The sequence below is a fragment of the Tauraco erythrolophus genome, chromosome 1, assembly GCF_009769465.1.
Source record: "Tauraco erythrolophus isolate bTauEry1 chromosome 1, bTauEry1.pri, whole genome shotgun sequence".
NCBI classification, from domain to species: Eukaryota; Metazoa; Chordata; class Aves; order Musophagiformes; family Musophagidae; genus Tauraco; species Tauraco erythrolophus.
Genome location: NC_141465.1, coordinates 75,035,729 through 75,052,555, shown reverse-complemented (window position 1 = coordinate 75,052,555; position 16,827 = coordinate 75,035,729). Strand labels below are relative to the sequence as shown.

At 39.9% G+C, this 16,827-nt stretch overlaps 1 protein-coding gene across 2 annotated transcripts in view; it reads right to left on the bottom strand.

The window, feature by feature from the left end:
• The window catches only part of NALCN (sodium leak channel, non-selective), a 253,954-nt gene that overhangs the window by 64,583 nt on the left and 172,544 nt on the right, over window positions 1-16,827 (bottom strand). For both annotated transcript variants that reach the window (XM_086611009.1, XM_086611015.1), the window contains 2 exons: window positions 2,948-3,084; window positions 1,096-1,237 (listed from right to left, as the gene is read on the bottom strand). In XM_086611009.1, the coding sequence (XP_086467135.1) occupies window positions 1,096-1,237; window positions 2,948-3,084 (279 nt within the window). The remainder of the gene's footprint in view (window positions 1-1,095; window positions 1,238-2,947; window positions 3,085-16,827) is intronic.

Sequence of the window (16,827 nt, the reverse complement as noted above, 5' to 3'; positions counted from 1 at the left end):
ATATATCAGCCACAGGAATGAGTTCTTGCACTGAAATAGGGATGGAAATTAAAAGCAGTTTGAAAATTACCTCTTTTCATCCATGATCAGAAGAGTATTGTTTTCCCCAAATCTGCTTCCTGCCTGTACAAATGCTGTCCTGAGTTATAGTTGCAAACCACATACTAGGAAACCTATACTGTTACTATGTAGCTATAGTCATACCCTCTTTCTTTTTCTTGTCTGTGATTCTCTGACTTAAATTTACAATGCCCTGACATTAATATTCAAACAGGATTCCAGCACCCTGTTATGAATACTGAAAAGACTTTTCTTTTGTCTGTTAAAATGTCGCTAATAAGTCACACAATATTACAAGTGATCAAGAAGTGCTGTCAGTGTGGATGCCACTAGGAATCGGGGAAATCAGTATTTTCCATGATGCACATGAAGATTTTCTTCTGATCCTGTAGATCTGCAAGGTGCCAGAAGTCACACACATTTACTTATGCTGCAGCATCATCGTCATTCCAAGCAGTCCTGATACTTCTCAAATCCAACCATCCATGCCAGTGTGGCTGGGAGACTAGCAGCATTTAACACAATGGGTCTCAAATATATGTGCTCAGCATCTGTCTTCCAGTAATTCCAATGCGTACAGAGACGCTAACGTCCTCTAAATAATCAGAATGATCCTTAAATTTTCACTCATCTCCAGTGATTTCACAGAGACTGTGCTTCAGTGAAGTGTATTTTCAACATGGTATAAAGACACTCAAAAATCCAATGTGATATTCACGAACTTTAATTTTTGACTAGCTTCTTAGTGATTAACAGCAAGACTACTTAAAAAATATAGCTACATAAGATGGATGCATTGAACAAAAATGATGTATCAAATCCTGAATTTTGAAGTCAAAACAGACAGGAAAATTTAAACCAAATGAGGATCTGCTGTGATGTCTGTTTTAGGCTAAATTAAACATAGCCTTTTAGCCTGTGCTCAGTCATCCTAGCTCATGTTCACTTTTATGTAGTTCAACAAACTGAATTATCTGAGATCTCTCCTCACAATACTCAAAGAAATACATACATTGTCCTGTACTCTTTATTTACCTTTTGATCAATATATTTGTTTTCTTCAATTGCTGATCTTTTAGAGTGGTCACATGAGGAAGAAGATGCTGAAGGAAGTCTTCTCAGCAAACAGCTGGTATCTTGTTGCTGGCGATCAATAAACTGCTTCATAAAACTCTCCCTTGTGAACAAACAGAAAATATTGATGGATTAAAAACACAGAAAGACTTAATATTTGTTTTTTTTTTTCGTGATGTGTCACAACTCATTAGTGCTACGATGGATAAACGTCAAGAAAAACTTGTACTGGGCTATAGATGTATAAATGGACAGAGAGATGAAACAACTGATAAATTCATTTATTAAAGAAATATGCAACTGATTTGAGAGTTGGGTGGCTTGTATGTAGCTTCAAAGAAAATAATTTTATTCCTTTTAATAATAATTCTTTTACTTATTTATTTACCAGTTAAAGTGGTAAATATTTGAAGTGCCTTTTGCAGTTTTCAGCTCTTTTGAGCTCATTAAACAGTGAGTTGTTGCTTCAGTGTAAATCAAATGCTGATATAATCCAAAGGAAACATACTCTTTGCAAGAAATTCTTTCTTCGAGATTTCAAACAACATCTGTTCATATAACTGCTTTGATTGCCAGTATTAAGGTGCTTCAGCAGTTCTCTGCCTCACATATGCCATGTTTAAAATGCAGAAGCATTTCTGCTTACAACAAATGTACATTTATCTTGCTGTATTCTAAGTTTAGTAGAGTTGCCCTATTTTCAGCGTAAATTAACTATGTCAAAACTAATTTTCATCTGGAGATATAGTTCTACATAGCACAATAGCTTCAGATTAAAAGATATGATTTGCTATGATAGTTTGAAGTCTATTTCAGTAGTTAGTATGTTCACATATTAGTCTAGAGTATGCTGGGAAAACCACAGCTAGAAAGAAATACCAGAAAAGACTAAGACTCGGACAACAATGCCCTCAATATATAACCAAACAGTATTTTGGCATTGAAAGCAAAATATCTAAGACTGCTTCCTTGAGGTTTGGAAGGTTGCTCATCCTGACCCTTCTGACCAGCATTATTCTATGATTCCTTTGTATTACTTCCTTGTGAGTGTAATCAAAAGAAATGTAACCTCAGGAGATCCAGAACAATGACAGCCATCTTTCATACCATCCTCTCTCTCAGCACGTGCTCGGTGGGGATACTGGAATGAGCATGGCCAGAGAACCTGTTTGGCCAGCCTGTGCTGATTCAGCTGTCTTGGCAGCCTGTACATACTAGCGCAGCCCTTGGATTTCTTTAAACTTTTTTTTGGGACCATGCCAAGAGTAATTGTACTGTAACTGATGATCTAGTAGTCAACTGAGGATCTGATCCTTTATTAAGGTGAGTTTTACAGGAAAGTGGTGACTAAGCAAATCCAAAGAGGGGACAAGGTCATCACAGACTAACTGGTATTGGATGGCTTGTGTTATCCCCTCTAATGATTTGCTGTCAGTTGATTTTATCTTTAAAAAGCTACATGAGAATTCATTAGACTGCTAGTTGTGTATGTCAGCCAAGAATTAAACATCCAAATGGGAGCTGAGAAACAGCAATGCACTTTTCAATCATACTGTACCTGTGTCGGTTCTGATCAATCTAGTTGCTTTCATGAATAAGTTATAAGGAATCTAAGGATTTTATTTTTTTTTCCAAAAGTAAAAATGAAGTAAACCCAAGACGTTAACCTCCTTTTGATGCCAATGTTAATTCTGTTTCACTTCTGATTTTTCTGAACTATCTGCTAATCCACAAGCAAAATAGTTAAATATTTTGGGTGCTATGTGGCACCAGACAGGTTTATAGCATACTAGCAAGGGAAGTATTTCAATACCTTATTTTTGGAACTGTGAAATCTGAAGGAAGTTTGGAGATTTTCACCATTTGTGGCCTGTTTGGAAATTTTTCAAAGATGCGAAGACGCAATGGAAGCTTCTCCTTTGTATCTGCATTTGCTTCACTTTGCTTTAGCTGAAAACAAGGAAATGAAAAAAATGCTAGAAAGCGAAATTTTGCTCTTGTTTTTCAGAATCCAAATAGTAACGGCAATCATTTAAAGAAACAGAAGATGGCAGCAAAGGACTATAGAGGGTAAACTTGATGCCTGGAGCTTATTGGTCTGCTTGTGCTAGAAGCTGATAAATACCTAACAATACCATGTCTTTAGTTGAAAGTCATAAAATGGGAGGATTGCTAATAATTTTAATTTTAAAATACGAAGCATATTAGTGTCCTATTCAATATGCTTATTTCTATGGGTTTTTTTACAGATTCCTAACACTTTATCAAGCAAATAAACATCCATGATCTTTTCTTATTGGGCACATTTTTCTATACATGTTGACAGCTCTTCAATATTCAAATAGAACATTGCATTTTAAAAGGGAGTAATTTTAAAGAAATCCAGCTCTCAGAACATGAAAATAACAAGAAAAGATGAGTATTATAAGTAGTAACAAAGGACTCAAAAGAATCCATCTACATCAGCAATTCTGATACTGAGCTGCAGCAAATCACATAACAAATGTTGCATTTTTAAGTATCCATAAACAGTTATACCATGGAATAACACACATCTAAGTACAGAAAAGGCAGATACATCTATTTATGTGGACAGATGATCACATCTAATGATCTAAGATAAAAAAGATATGATATGGAGATATTCCTGAATTCTAATTACCTTATGTAGCAATTCAGTTGTGTCATTGCAACAAAATACCAAGTCAAAAAGAATCAGTGAAATTCATGTTTACATTTATTTTAAATGATATGCGTACTGCATATTATTTCAGTAAGCTTACATCTAACTGAGATTATTTCAATTCTCTTTCTCCCATCTGCTTGTGAGCACAGGTTTAGAAGCTTATGTTTTAAAACAGATTTCCACCATCAGCACCTGCAGGGAATACTGCTGATAGATATCAGCTATCGATTTTTACCAGGAGGAATTGCCCAGGAAGTCGAATGGAGCTTTAACTCTCATTTGCACTGCCTAGTGAAATGCACGCTCCCACAGCATGCTGTAGAAGAGCAACTGCTCTGCTGCACTGTCATGCTATCAGCAACACCAGCACTTCCAGCCATAGTACAGCTTAAACTGAAAATCAATTCATATTTGGTTGGATGTAAGTTATCATGTGGACTGAAAACTCTTTGAAGAGCTACAAAAAGCCTCATGATTAATGGTAAAACACCGAGTCAGAATAGAAGTGGAATATTGCATAAATCTCTATTGTATCCAGTCCTATTTAATTGCTTCACTAATGATCCTTAAAAGGAAGAAATTATGACATTAATGAAATTCACTTGATATTAAAATGTGAAGAGTTGCAAATACCACAGAGGACAAGGAAAAGGACAGATTTAGAAATAGGGGCAGGAAATAACAGACTGAAATAATTCTAGAGCAAGAATAGGAGCAGAAACTAAAGAAGAACTTGTACTTCAATACAGCATCAAAAGGCCAAATTGGGCATTGCCAGCCAAAGGCTATGTTCACAACCAATCTCTATTGGTTAGACATTACACAGTTGTAGAAAATGATACAGAAGTCCACAGCTCCTCTCCATAAGGCTTTGAAGAGACCATACTTGGGTATGCACTCACTTCTAAATTCCATTTTATCAGTCTCAAACTGACAAGCCCAAACAGTGCAGAAGAGGGTCATGAAAAGCAGGGGAGAGGTACATAAACCAACTAGGACAAGGGAGAAAAAAGGAAAAAAGACGAAAGGAGGCCAATATTTATACTACATCGACCACAACTTAAAGGTGAGATGATGTAAATTTATGTAAGAAATATTTGAAAACATATTATTTCAAGAATATAATAGAGTACCCCAAATACAGGAATGAGAGTATGAAATTAAGAAAGGGAATTCTTAGGCTGAGAAAAAAGACTACTGCCCTTACAGGGAAATCTCTGTATGTTCAGAGAGGTCTCTGGAGGGAAGTGCCTCATCATTTAAAGTTCAGACTAGACAGAACTTGAAACACCAGAGCACTGCAGAAAGAAATCCCTCACTGACAAGGAAATGAATTGGATAATCTAACAGGGCTTTTCTGCAACATTGTACTGTAGAAAAGCTTTGGGAAGGGGTAATTTTCGGAGGGAAAAAAGGTTTCCAGTTTCTGCTGGTTTGCTTTTTAATAAGAAATCATTGCACAAATATGTAGATTTTGGCATGGACAATGTCTCTTACAGCTATGAACTCCTGTTCGCAGAAGTCGGTCTATACAGAATAGACAGCATATGATAGATTGCAATGTTGTCTGAAGGCTCAGTGCAGAACAGATCAGGGAGAGCTTGGAAGAAGAAAACTGTATAGTTCAAAAGGTAAGCAAGGGGACAGCAATAACCCCCATCTGAACAGAGGAATGATTCAAGATAGGCTTTAAAATAACCTAAAGCCAAACCATTTCTACAGAATATCTCCAATTACTCACGCTGTGATAATATTACATATTGGGGAGCACGAGGCATTTAGCTTCACTGAGTTCTTCTCTACGCACTTAGGGTGTAATTGTTGCTCCACATGACATACATCTTACTTTGTATCGTTGCTTAAAACCTGTATATTTCAACTTTCTTTACTGAATAACAAACACTTATACTTTTAAAGGTACAAGACTACATTGAAATGTGGTAATAATGGTGCAGAGTGTTCCTAGTAACAGCTAAACCCAAAATAAATTATTGAGACATTTTATCTATGATTTTTAATTGTATTTATTATTATTACTCTTGGCAAGGAAACGCACACTGGTCTGATTTGCTCTGGGTGGGCCCTCTATCTCCAGCTCCGAAGAGCCTACTGGGAGCAGTTCACCAACATTTTGTCAGCCTGGCCTGGCTAAAATTTCTTGTGGCTTCTGGAACGGTTCCTGTAAAGCCATAGAAGGAATTTATGTCTATTTCCACTATTCCATGGTGCTTGAGTTTATAGGGCCATATTTAATGGCACAATACATACAGCACAACTGCCTGCTCCGAACCTAGATCAGAAGAACTTATCCAAATAGTACATAAATGGTGAGGAGTGGCAGAGAGGAAATCTTAATTTGGCATTCCAATGGTAGCTTGCACAGCACATTCAGATAGGGGTCCCTGAAATCCAAGCTATCCCTGATCTGTTCACATAATTGTCTCAGATCAATACAAAAGACAGCTGTGAGAAAGGCAGATTTATTGGTGAACAGAGCATATCTGTGGGTTTTTTTTCTCCCAGAAAGGTATTATGGCTATGTCTCCATGTGGTTCAGGGCAGTTTGAAGTGAATGCAAAACAGATTCTTCTTGGAGGAAACAAAACCCCAAGCTCCACCTCGGTTACACACAAAGGCACTCCAGGCACTGAGACTGACGTAAGGATCAGAATCAACGGTGGCTTTCAAGCCCACATGTGATGGGGCACGTAGCCCAGTGTGAGACTGAATCTCTTCTGAAGCAAAATCTCTTCAACTGTGGCGGCAGCAGCAACTGCTGCACTGACCCTCTCCCACGGCGCAGCCCAGCTGTTAACGTAGGACGATCTCATTCGTACTACTTAATGCAGCTTCAGCGGTAAATTTCTTTGTGGCTTCAAGGCTTCCTTACAAAAAGGTGATTGCTAAAACCAGCTTTAGCGTAATTAAGATTTGGGCCCTTAAAACTGAAGAGAACCTGTAAGTGGTTGTCCTAAATACATACAGTAGCATGAATGGTGGTGAAAATGGAAGAGTGAGGTAGAGGCAGAGGGAATAAAAGAGACGGTGGGTAGTGACTAGTGAGAAAAAGGGGCAGGCTTAGCTCTTCAATGCAGAAGCACCCTGGCTGTGGTCAGACAATTGTGCTGGGATGGTCAGAAAAGCAATCACTGCCCCACTGGAGACAGCAGCCTTCCCAGCAGGGAGCTGGCATCTCCCACGTAACCACACTGGTCTCACCGTACCAACAGAGCCACACCGGAGACTGTTCACAAACCATCCCGCCTCTGCCAGCTACTAAAGTTCTCTCATTGTGTTTCGGAAATTAAAGCGGTGACATTTAAAGATTAAAAAAACCATAACATGCAGTGTTATGCAGAACCCGAAGAGGAAAGTAAGGCAACAAATGGTGGTTCTTCTTTTTTTTAATCTTAAAATACTGTAGTACTAGCACCACCCAGATATTAATCACTGCAAGCGTGGTCAGGGTGAAAGTAGTGAGTTCTTTTGAAGCGCATTCTGCAACTTCTTTGATAGCAGTAACTGGAGCTGCCGAAAAAGCATTAAAGCATTGGAGTGAGACAAGCCAGCAGGACCTGATTAGAAAAGCTGCATTCCCACAGTCTCTCCCTACACCCACCAGAAGAGACACGCCACAGTGAACTTCAGATCTTCAGGCAGTCGCAGGGCAGTGTCACGCCTGCCCTCCAGCCCACATCCCCTAGCACAGAAGCAGGATGTGAGAAGTGTCTGCACACGCAGAGGTCTCATTACGGACTCAGGTGGGAGCTGACAGCCTGCAAGGTGGAAGTGCTCCGGGTTCTGGTGATATGAACGAGATCACTTCAACAGTTCAAAGGGCTAACTAAGGTATCTCTTAATATAACCAATTTGCATTTACAGACAGAGACATCCTCGAAAGTAATGTTCTTGGCAAAGCAAATCGAAAGCTCAAATTCAACACAGTCATTGAGTCTCTAAGACATTGACACTTTGGTGAGAACATGCCAAAGGAAAAACAGAGTTAACCATAACCAAAGGACTAAGACCTACCCTTCCTAACTTTTTCTTTTGTTCTCTATTCATTCAATTCTGACCATGGAAGAGGAGCCAGCAATGCGCAAAATGTAAAGTGTGAAAAATGTCCAGTTTTCATATGGCCTGTGAGGTAAGTGTATGTGAAATTCACTTAAACGCTCTGCAAATATTTCAATGAAATTAAATGATTATGAAAAATTTACTGCAATGCTCTAACTCTTTCATTTTAGTTGACAGTTTTCATAACAGGGCAAGATCAATCATGTCCAAAAGTAAAAGCTTTGCTACTGATGTACACACAGTTTATTTAGGAACTGGCCAGCTGCCCAGAATAATCTCATGGTGACTGAAAAGTTCAAACCTTTGAAGAAAGTTCAGGGGGTCTCACTACAGGATAGTTTTAAATTAATATTGTTTGGTACGTTATAGTGCAGTGCTATAAATCAACATCTTTCACCACAAATCTCCTTTAGGGGCTGTATTTGAAGAATAAGTGACTATATAATACCTGTGTTACACTCCTAGCAGGATACGCTGTGTGCTCCAACACCAAACACTTTGAGCACGAAAGTGCACAGGGATGAAGGACATCACAAACTGATAGCAACACCCATCCAACAGCTTTCCAGAATTTTTTGCTTATCCAAATTCTCACATTTACCATCACCTTTGGCTTGTCAAAAGGAGCTTTGAATAAAATCCAAGTAATTAGCATTAAATGGCATGTAAATTAAACAATTAAAAATCAGAAAGGCAGATTAAATGAGCCACTTTTTTCCTTTCTGTTATTCTGAGATCGTATACACATGATAAATTTTTGGACATGAATGAGCTAAACTAAAAGAAGACATGCATATGGGTAAGCTTTCACAGCCCACATTCAGCTTTGGCATCCAATTGTATCAACATTTTTGTACCTGTGTTTGATTTAAAGTTCAACACAAATCGGCTGTTCAGTTACTATTATTTACACCTGCATTTTATGAACTGCACCATGAAAATAGGAAGGCAAAAAACAATCTGGAAATAAAGGTAAAAACATTTGACAAATTGAATTTGGGTAAAAGCAACACTGTTAAAAGCCAGTATTTATGATGTATAGATCTTATTAGCATGTCTATAGTGCTATACAAAAGACTGCCAAGGGCCTAACGCCTTGCTTAGTGTCAGATGGTACCTGCTAACTTCAACCATAGTTCACAATATTTGGCTCTAGGTTCTTCTAGGTACTGTGTGGTGGCCCTGAGACATAATTACAATAGTTAATTTTCTACACGTTTTCCAGTTCTTCAAGACATCTGAAACAACATGAGAGCTTTTATGCGCAATTCCCCTGAGCAGCACTTCCACAGGATGACATCTGGGTCGTACATCGCCTGCTTTGAGAAGCAGAAGAGCTTGTGAGTCTGGCTGAAGGTGGGATGGAATCACGGGACTGTGTGGCTTCCAGTCCAACCTGGCGAGGCTTTGTCCGTGCTTTCTTTAAAACAAGTACCTGAGTTGAACTACATCAAAGTATTGTCTGGGAGAAAGTAGCCAGAGCTACAGGGGAGAGCCAGCAGTGAGCGAACAGTTACGCGGCGTGCGCAGGCAAGGGGTTAACGCTTGAGCTTTGCTCTCTTGTCCTCTTTTAGCCAACTGCCTAGATGTACCAGTTGCGAATTTTGCCCTTCGGGCTCACCTAAACAAATGGGGACATCGCAAGCAATAAAAAATTCTCCCATGTAGGGACTGTAAAACAGAATCTAAATTGATTTTAACCACATTCTGTGTTGCCTTGGGGAATTTTCAGTGAAACGTACCAAAAAATATGATTACAGTGGTGCTGGCGTTCACAGTAGAGACTGCACTGTTGATAATATAAGGGTAAAATAAACTGAAAAAGTTCCTGGCAGATGGAGGAACAAGATTACACATATATTTCTCATGCACATACAATTTAGGTTTTTTATAAACAACTCTTCTGTGTCACAGGGTTTATATGCTGTGCGTAGTACGATTTGGTGCTGTGACTGCTATTTCCCAATTGCTCATTTAAATAACTTTTTCTTCAATTTTGCATGAAGCCTTCCAAATTAATAAGAGATTGAGTAAGGTTTCACAAATGTGGGTTTTTTAATAACTTCCTTCCAGTAATTGTAGCTCCTATCAGTTCTTCAGGAACAAACGCTGCTGACAAGATGTGATTGCAATTCAAATGGTACAAAACTCCTCTAGCAAAATTTGGCTAAGATTTAGTCCATTTATCTAATAGAGGACAGGAATCCAGTGTGTCAGAGAGTTTCCCTTTGATTAACTGAGATAAGTAAGATTAATTTTTCAGAGCTATTACTTCATACTGTCTACAGACTCAGGCAAACATTGCTACATTGATTACACTTTAGCCACATTTCCAAATCTTCTTCCTCTCTGCAGTAGCAAGAATTATATATACCATTTTAAAAATATGAGATCCAAGATTCTGTGCAGTCAGTGTCTGTAGTCAGGGCCCCAGGAAAGTGCTTACCAGACCAGATTCAACTTTCTTGCCTTTAGACTGAGGTACCTACCAAAGTTAATTAAGTTATGGTTGTCTTAGTCTCTCTTCATAGCCAAAAGTGACAAAGAGCCACTTGTAGAAGTCAGTTCAGACTGTTGGCTGGCTATATCTTTCAGATATGCTTATCTTTTTTCCATTCACTAAGTAGGGAACTTGAATCCAGTATGTTCTTTAAATCATGTGTGTGATTCCCACCAGTGTTAGGCAGGATGAATCTAGGCCATAGCATCTATGATGGTATTCATCTCAGTTAATTATAGTTGTCCAAATGTGAAGTATATCATAGAATCATAGAATCATAGAATCATAGAATGGTTAGGGCTGGAAGGGACCTTCAAAGGTCATCTAGTCCAACCCCCCTGCAAGGAACAGGGATATCTCCAACTAGATCAGGTTGCTCAGGGCCTCATCCAACCGGGCCTTGAACGTCTCCAGGGATGGAGCATCCACCACCTCTCTGGGCAACCTGTTCCAGTGTTCTACAACTCTCATGGTAAAAAATTTTTTCCTAATATCCAACCTGAATCTACCTCCCTCTATTTTAAAACCATTACCCCTTGTCCTATCACAACTGGCCCTCCTGAACAGCCTCTCCCCATCTTTCTTGTAGGCCCCCTTGAGGTACTGGAAGACCGCTATAAGGTCACCCCGGAGCCTCCTCTTCTCCAGGCTGAACAGCCCCAACTCTTTCAGCCTGTCCTCATAGGAAAGGTGCTCCAGCCCTCTTATCATCTTCGTGGCCCTCCTCTGGACCCTCTCCAACTGGTCCATGTCCTTCTTATGTTGGGGACTCCAGAACTGGACGCAATACTCCAAGTAAGGTCTCACGAGGGCAGAGTAGAGGGGGAGAATCACCTCCCTTGACCTGCTGGCCACGCTCCTCTTGATGCAGCCCAGGATGCGGTTGGCCTTCTGGGCCGCAAGAGCACATTGCCGGCTCATATTGAGCTTCTCGTCCACCAGTACTCCCAAGTCCTTCTCCTCAGGGCTGCTCTCGATCCATTCTCCGCCCAGTCTGTATTTGTGCCTGGGATTGCCATGACCCAGATGTAGGACCTTGCACTTGGCCTGGTTAAACTTCATGAGGTTGGTACGGGCCCACCTCTCCAGCCTGTCGAGGTCCCTCTGGATGGCATCCCTCCCTTCCAGCGTGTCGACGGCACCACACAGCTTGGTGTCATCGGCGAACTTGCTGAGGGTGCACTCCATGCCACTGTCCACGTCACCGACAAAGATGTTGAAGAGGGCCGGGCCCAACACGGACCCCTGAGGGACGCCACTCGTGACCGGTCTCCACATGGACATCGAGCCGTTGACCACTACTCTCTGAGTACGGCCATTGAGCCAATTCCTTATCCACCGAGTGGTCCATCCATCAAACCCATGCCTCTCTAGTTTAGAGAGAAGAATGTCGTGCGGGACAGTGTCAAAAGCTTTGCACAAGTCCAGGTAGATGACATCCGTTGGTCGACCCTTGTCCACCGATGTTGTCACCCCATCATAAAAGGCCACCAAGTTGGTCAGGCACGATCTGCCTTTGGTGAAGCCATGTTGGCTGTCACCCACCACCTCCTTGCTCTCCATGTGCCTTAGCATGGTTCCCAGGAGAATCTGCTCCATGACCTTGCCAGGCACAGAGGTGAGGCTGACCGGCCTGTAGTTGCCCGGGTTCTCCTTGTTCCCCTTTTTAAAAATGGGGGTTATGTTCCCTCTCTTCCAGTCATCGGGGACCTCGCCAGACCGCCACGACTTCTCAAATACAATGGCCAGTGGCTTGGCAACTTCATCCGCCAGTTATCATATAATCATCTGGGCATTTCCTATGTTTAAGTGAAAAAGGTATCTCCAGATACTGACTCATCCCATACTAACACATAAGTAAGACAAGCCAGATGGAATATCACCTTAGAGTGACATTCGACTCCTTCGTTGAATGCAGAGACAGTATATGGCTACACCTATATCAGTAAGGTACTGGGGTATAGGCCTAAGAACTGGAATAAGATTGTCCCTTCTGTGACACAGTTAGCAAGGCCACTTGCACAGTTTTGGTCTTGGCCAGCTAGTGCTCTCCCTGATCATGCCTGAGCACAGTGTGGGGCTTACTGCAGCTGGGGACATTCCCAGTGGGCAGTATGGAAAGGGAAAATAACTGAACTGTGTGTATAAGCCAGGCTATGCCGGCCAGCCATAGGGTCTTTAGGGGTCTTTAGGGACAGAGAGCAGGTCCTGGACAGCTCTCTCTCTTGATATAGATTGTCTAAATCATTAGCTTAGAGAAGATGCTCTAGTTTAGATAAGATAAAATGGCTTATCTTAGATAAGATAAACTCCACCCTTATTTTAAAACAGTTCAGGGGTAGGTACCTTTTTGGATGGATAGTTCAGAATAGTTAATGGAAATGAAACAGAAATCTAATGCTAACATGTATAACTATTCTTTTAATAGCTTTTTCACATATAAATGCAGCTTTACTATTTTCATACTCATTATTTTTATTTTGAGAAAAGTAGCAGAAATATTTTTGTTTCCATACAAAGGTTGTTGAGTCACAAAAGAATATCCATTATAATAAAAAATGCATTACATGCTCCATTTCATCAGAGGAAACTGCTTGAGACTTCACTTAAACTAGGCATCATTATTTGTGATGAATTGTATATTTGATGGACAATAAGCAACTATAATATTTTCAAGTGAACAAAAGCACAAGATGTATGAATTCTGCTCTTGTACAAACATAATCATCCAATACTGACTAGGTACAACGTGTTCATCTTCAAGACTCAGTAAAATTCATTACAACCTGAAAGGGTGCTTCTGTGCAGGAAGCAAGGAAGTACCATTGCAAGACAATTCAGAGACTGTAAATGTTTGCTTAGCTATTCCAGACCCTGCACAAAGGAAGATTCCTGGAGGTAGCTTTGTAAATGGTGCTTACCTACATGTAGCCGAGACGCACAACTTCATCTGCTCTGCTGCGTTCACAGAAAAATAGAGCCAATCTGGGAAATGATAATTGCGAACAGACTTTCAAAGGTTCTCACCACAGGCAGCTCCCATTTACTTAAAAAAGAGCTGAAGACACTCAGAGAACCAGACTGTGATTGACCGAGGAAGTCATCACCTTGACTTCCTATCAGGATACAGACAGTGAGAGGTATATAAAATGCTGAAGAGCAGTGAGGTCACACGGATAAAATACTCAATCTGCAGAGAATCTTTGTGTCCCTGCTCAGAGTTTAACTTTGACCAAGGCCCTCTTAACACAAACACATAGGAAGACTGGAATTTAATCCATAGATGCAAAACCTTCATTCCATGTGATTTGTACATGCTGCTGTATGCCCTGTCTGGGGTATTACATGGGATAGATCACCACTAAACTGGTGTCGACATAAGGCATATTCAACTTGACTTACTATTTAGTTTCATGTGCATGGTAGGAAATATACCTATGCTATGTGAACTTAACTCCAGACTCCAAAACCAACCTATGTGTTCCCTCTGAATTTGGGAGTGCTGCTTGAGGTGGAAGCAGTTAGGTCTAGATGCTGAATAGTATTTGTCACAGATCATGATGCAGGTGCTTGTGCATCAGTTTGTGTGTTGTTTCTGTGGGTCGTGGCAATGCAAACCTGTGTTTCCTTCTTTTTAGGTATGCTGCAGTGTCTATGGCTGTTCTTGTAAAGGCATACTTTGCTGGCATATATCAATATAATAATATCTTCTAACATATAAAAGATCTCTACAAAGACAAAAAGGATGATCTACTCGTGAACAGTGTAGCTAGGACAAGAATGCTTTATCTACGACATGGAATACAATTCAGATGAGACACCAGATAAATCTTCCTAAAAATACCCTAACATAAGTACCAAAAGTGATAATGAATGCATTATTCTTGGTCTTACTCATAGGGCAAGCTAAGCAAACCTCAACCACAGTGCACTGTACTTTCTTCTGTTTCCAGTGCTTTTATTATAAACACCATTATCATGTGGATTTGTTTCATTAAATATATTCAGCTAAATATGTATGAAGCTGTACACTTGATCTGATCTCCACATAATCAATTTGTTTCCAGATTGGAAAACTGGAGAGAGTCTGTGGACAGGTCACAGAGATCTCTATACGGTAGTTCTAGAGAATATACAGGCACACTCTTTGCAAGGACACTTGGTCACACGACAGGAGGCAAAGAGCATCATTTGCTTCACGGAAAAATCTGTCTAGATAGAACAAAGCAATTCTTCACTATTAAGACAATAATTGCAATCAGTTGTACAGAGAAGCTACAGAATTTTTATCACCGGAAATATTCAAGATTGGCCTGATAGGACTCTGGGTAATCTCATATAATGGCCTCCTTTCAACAGCAGCTTGGACCAGATGGTCTCCAGAAGTCCCTTCCAACCTAGACTTTTCTATGATTCTACAATTTGGTGATAGCTATGAACTGCATGACAGCAGATAATTATGCTCTTCAGTTTCACTGTTGTGTATATGCATCTGCCATCTCCCAGATAACTTGTACTTTCGTTCAAACAGTAACTGGGCTTTGTTATATTCTGTGAGAAGGCAATTAATAAAACTTGCATTTGAGTATTTGCAGCCCACATAGTCGACCAATTTCTACAATCGAATATCCTTAGGACTGAGAAAATGTAACCAAAGTTGAGAAAAAACTCAGAGCTGTAGCTGAGGTCGGAATCCAGTATATTTCTTTAAACAGGAAAGACTTTGTCTTTGCACAAATTGCCTTTTTGTGGTTTGTTTGTTTTGAACCAGAGGCAGTACATTTAATTTGACACAGATGGCCTGAGTTTTAGATTCATTGCAGTTTTACAGTATTTCTCCAGTATAGAGATTCGCACAGAAAGCAAATTTAACCAAAGGATACGAAAAGGCAAACATATATGAGTGGTAGCTAGGAAGACACAGAGGCTGTTCAGAAACCTTCTTGGCTGGACTAGATGAAAACAAAAGTAGTGTTGGTGTTACTGGCTGCCCTTTCTCCCACACGAGTCTGCTGATGAAATTTTAGCCAGGGCTAGATTCCTGTGTTCTGCTATTCCTTTTTGCAAGAGATGGGGATGGTTCTCTCTGTGTTCTTGTAGTGATGGATTGCCTCTTTAAATTGGGAGATATGGGTAAGAATTTGCCCTTAGTTCTGAAATAGTGCTCCCACTCATTGGGTATTATGCAGGAAAACTGTGCAGGCTTCCTCGTCTTCTGTCATGTTTTAAAAAGAGTGCCTGATCCATTCTTCAGGAACTATAAAGAGAAGTCTTCTGAATTCTAAGTGGAAAATAACTGACTGACACTCAGGTACCTAAAAATCTCAGTAAAAATATCGTGAATTCATCCTTTCAAGCAGCTAGCTTTTTTTAATGACTGAACAAGAAATTAAATCTCATGCAAAGGTCAGGCCTCTACTTTATATAAGCACACAAAGCTTATGCACAATGTGTACACAAGTGTGCAGATCCACAAGCTCCTATGGGCCTAAGACAGTTCAGAAAAGTCAATGAAGACTTATGTGACACAGAAGGACTCAAAGGCAAACATAGCATGGATTTTCAAGGATCCAGTCACCATCAAAATAACAAGTAATGCTTCACAAGCCCTCTCCTTCCTTCCAAAGAGCTACAAGACTGTCCCTTAATTCAGAGGATGGAGCATCTAGAATCACCTATGTGCCCTGAGAAGCACTTGCATTTTTCTTAGGTATCAACCAAATAAAACAAAAAATAAAGATTAGATGAGCTCCTGGTAATGTAAAAGCTAGGTAAGCATTTTCTTCCCTGGTGATATAAATGAAGCAGCAGAAGCTTATATTTATATTTTTGTTACTGCTATTCACACATTCATAGCAAATCTGACTCCCATCTCTCCTTCTTGAAAAGTGCGTGCTTTGAATACAATCTTGGACTAGAATTTTCAAAGGTCCCTATTTTATACAATAAAATCTTCCTCCAAGAGAACCTCTATTGAATTTAATGTGATTTCTTGACAAATAATACTGTATTGCACATAGTAGATATTGGCAACTTCTGGAGTAATACTTTGGTGTTTATATCACCATTGGGCATCAAACATATAAGCCAGAATTTGTGATTCACTGATACTGTTTTTAAAAAAGGTGATAGATGAGGTAAGAAGTAGGAAAAAAAAAAGTGGAAGCTACAGCCTTTAGGAGACTTTCAAAACTTTCTTAGTTATTAAAAAAGGAAAGAGTCTGGCACAAGCAGTTTTCCAGATGACCATGTTTTCCAGTCTTGAAAGGACAGGTTCTTTTCTAGAAATGGACATGTCCTCTGTAAAGTTTACTACTTTTGAAATAATGCTACTTTAAATGCTCTGCATATGGCCCAGGAATGGAGGACCAACTTGATTTTTGTGAACTTTCGACTATCTTCCCTCTATGATGAAAAGAAGGATTTAATG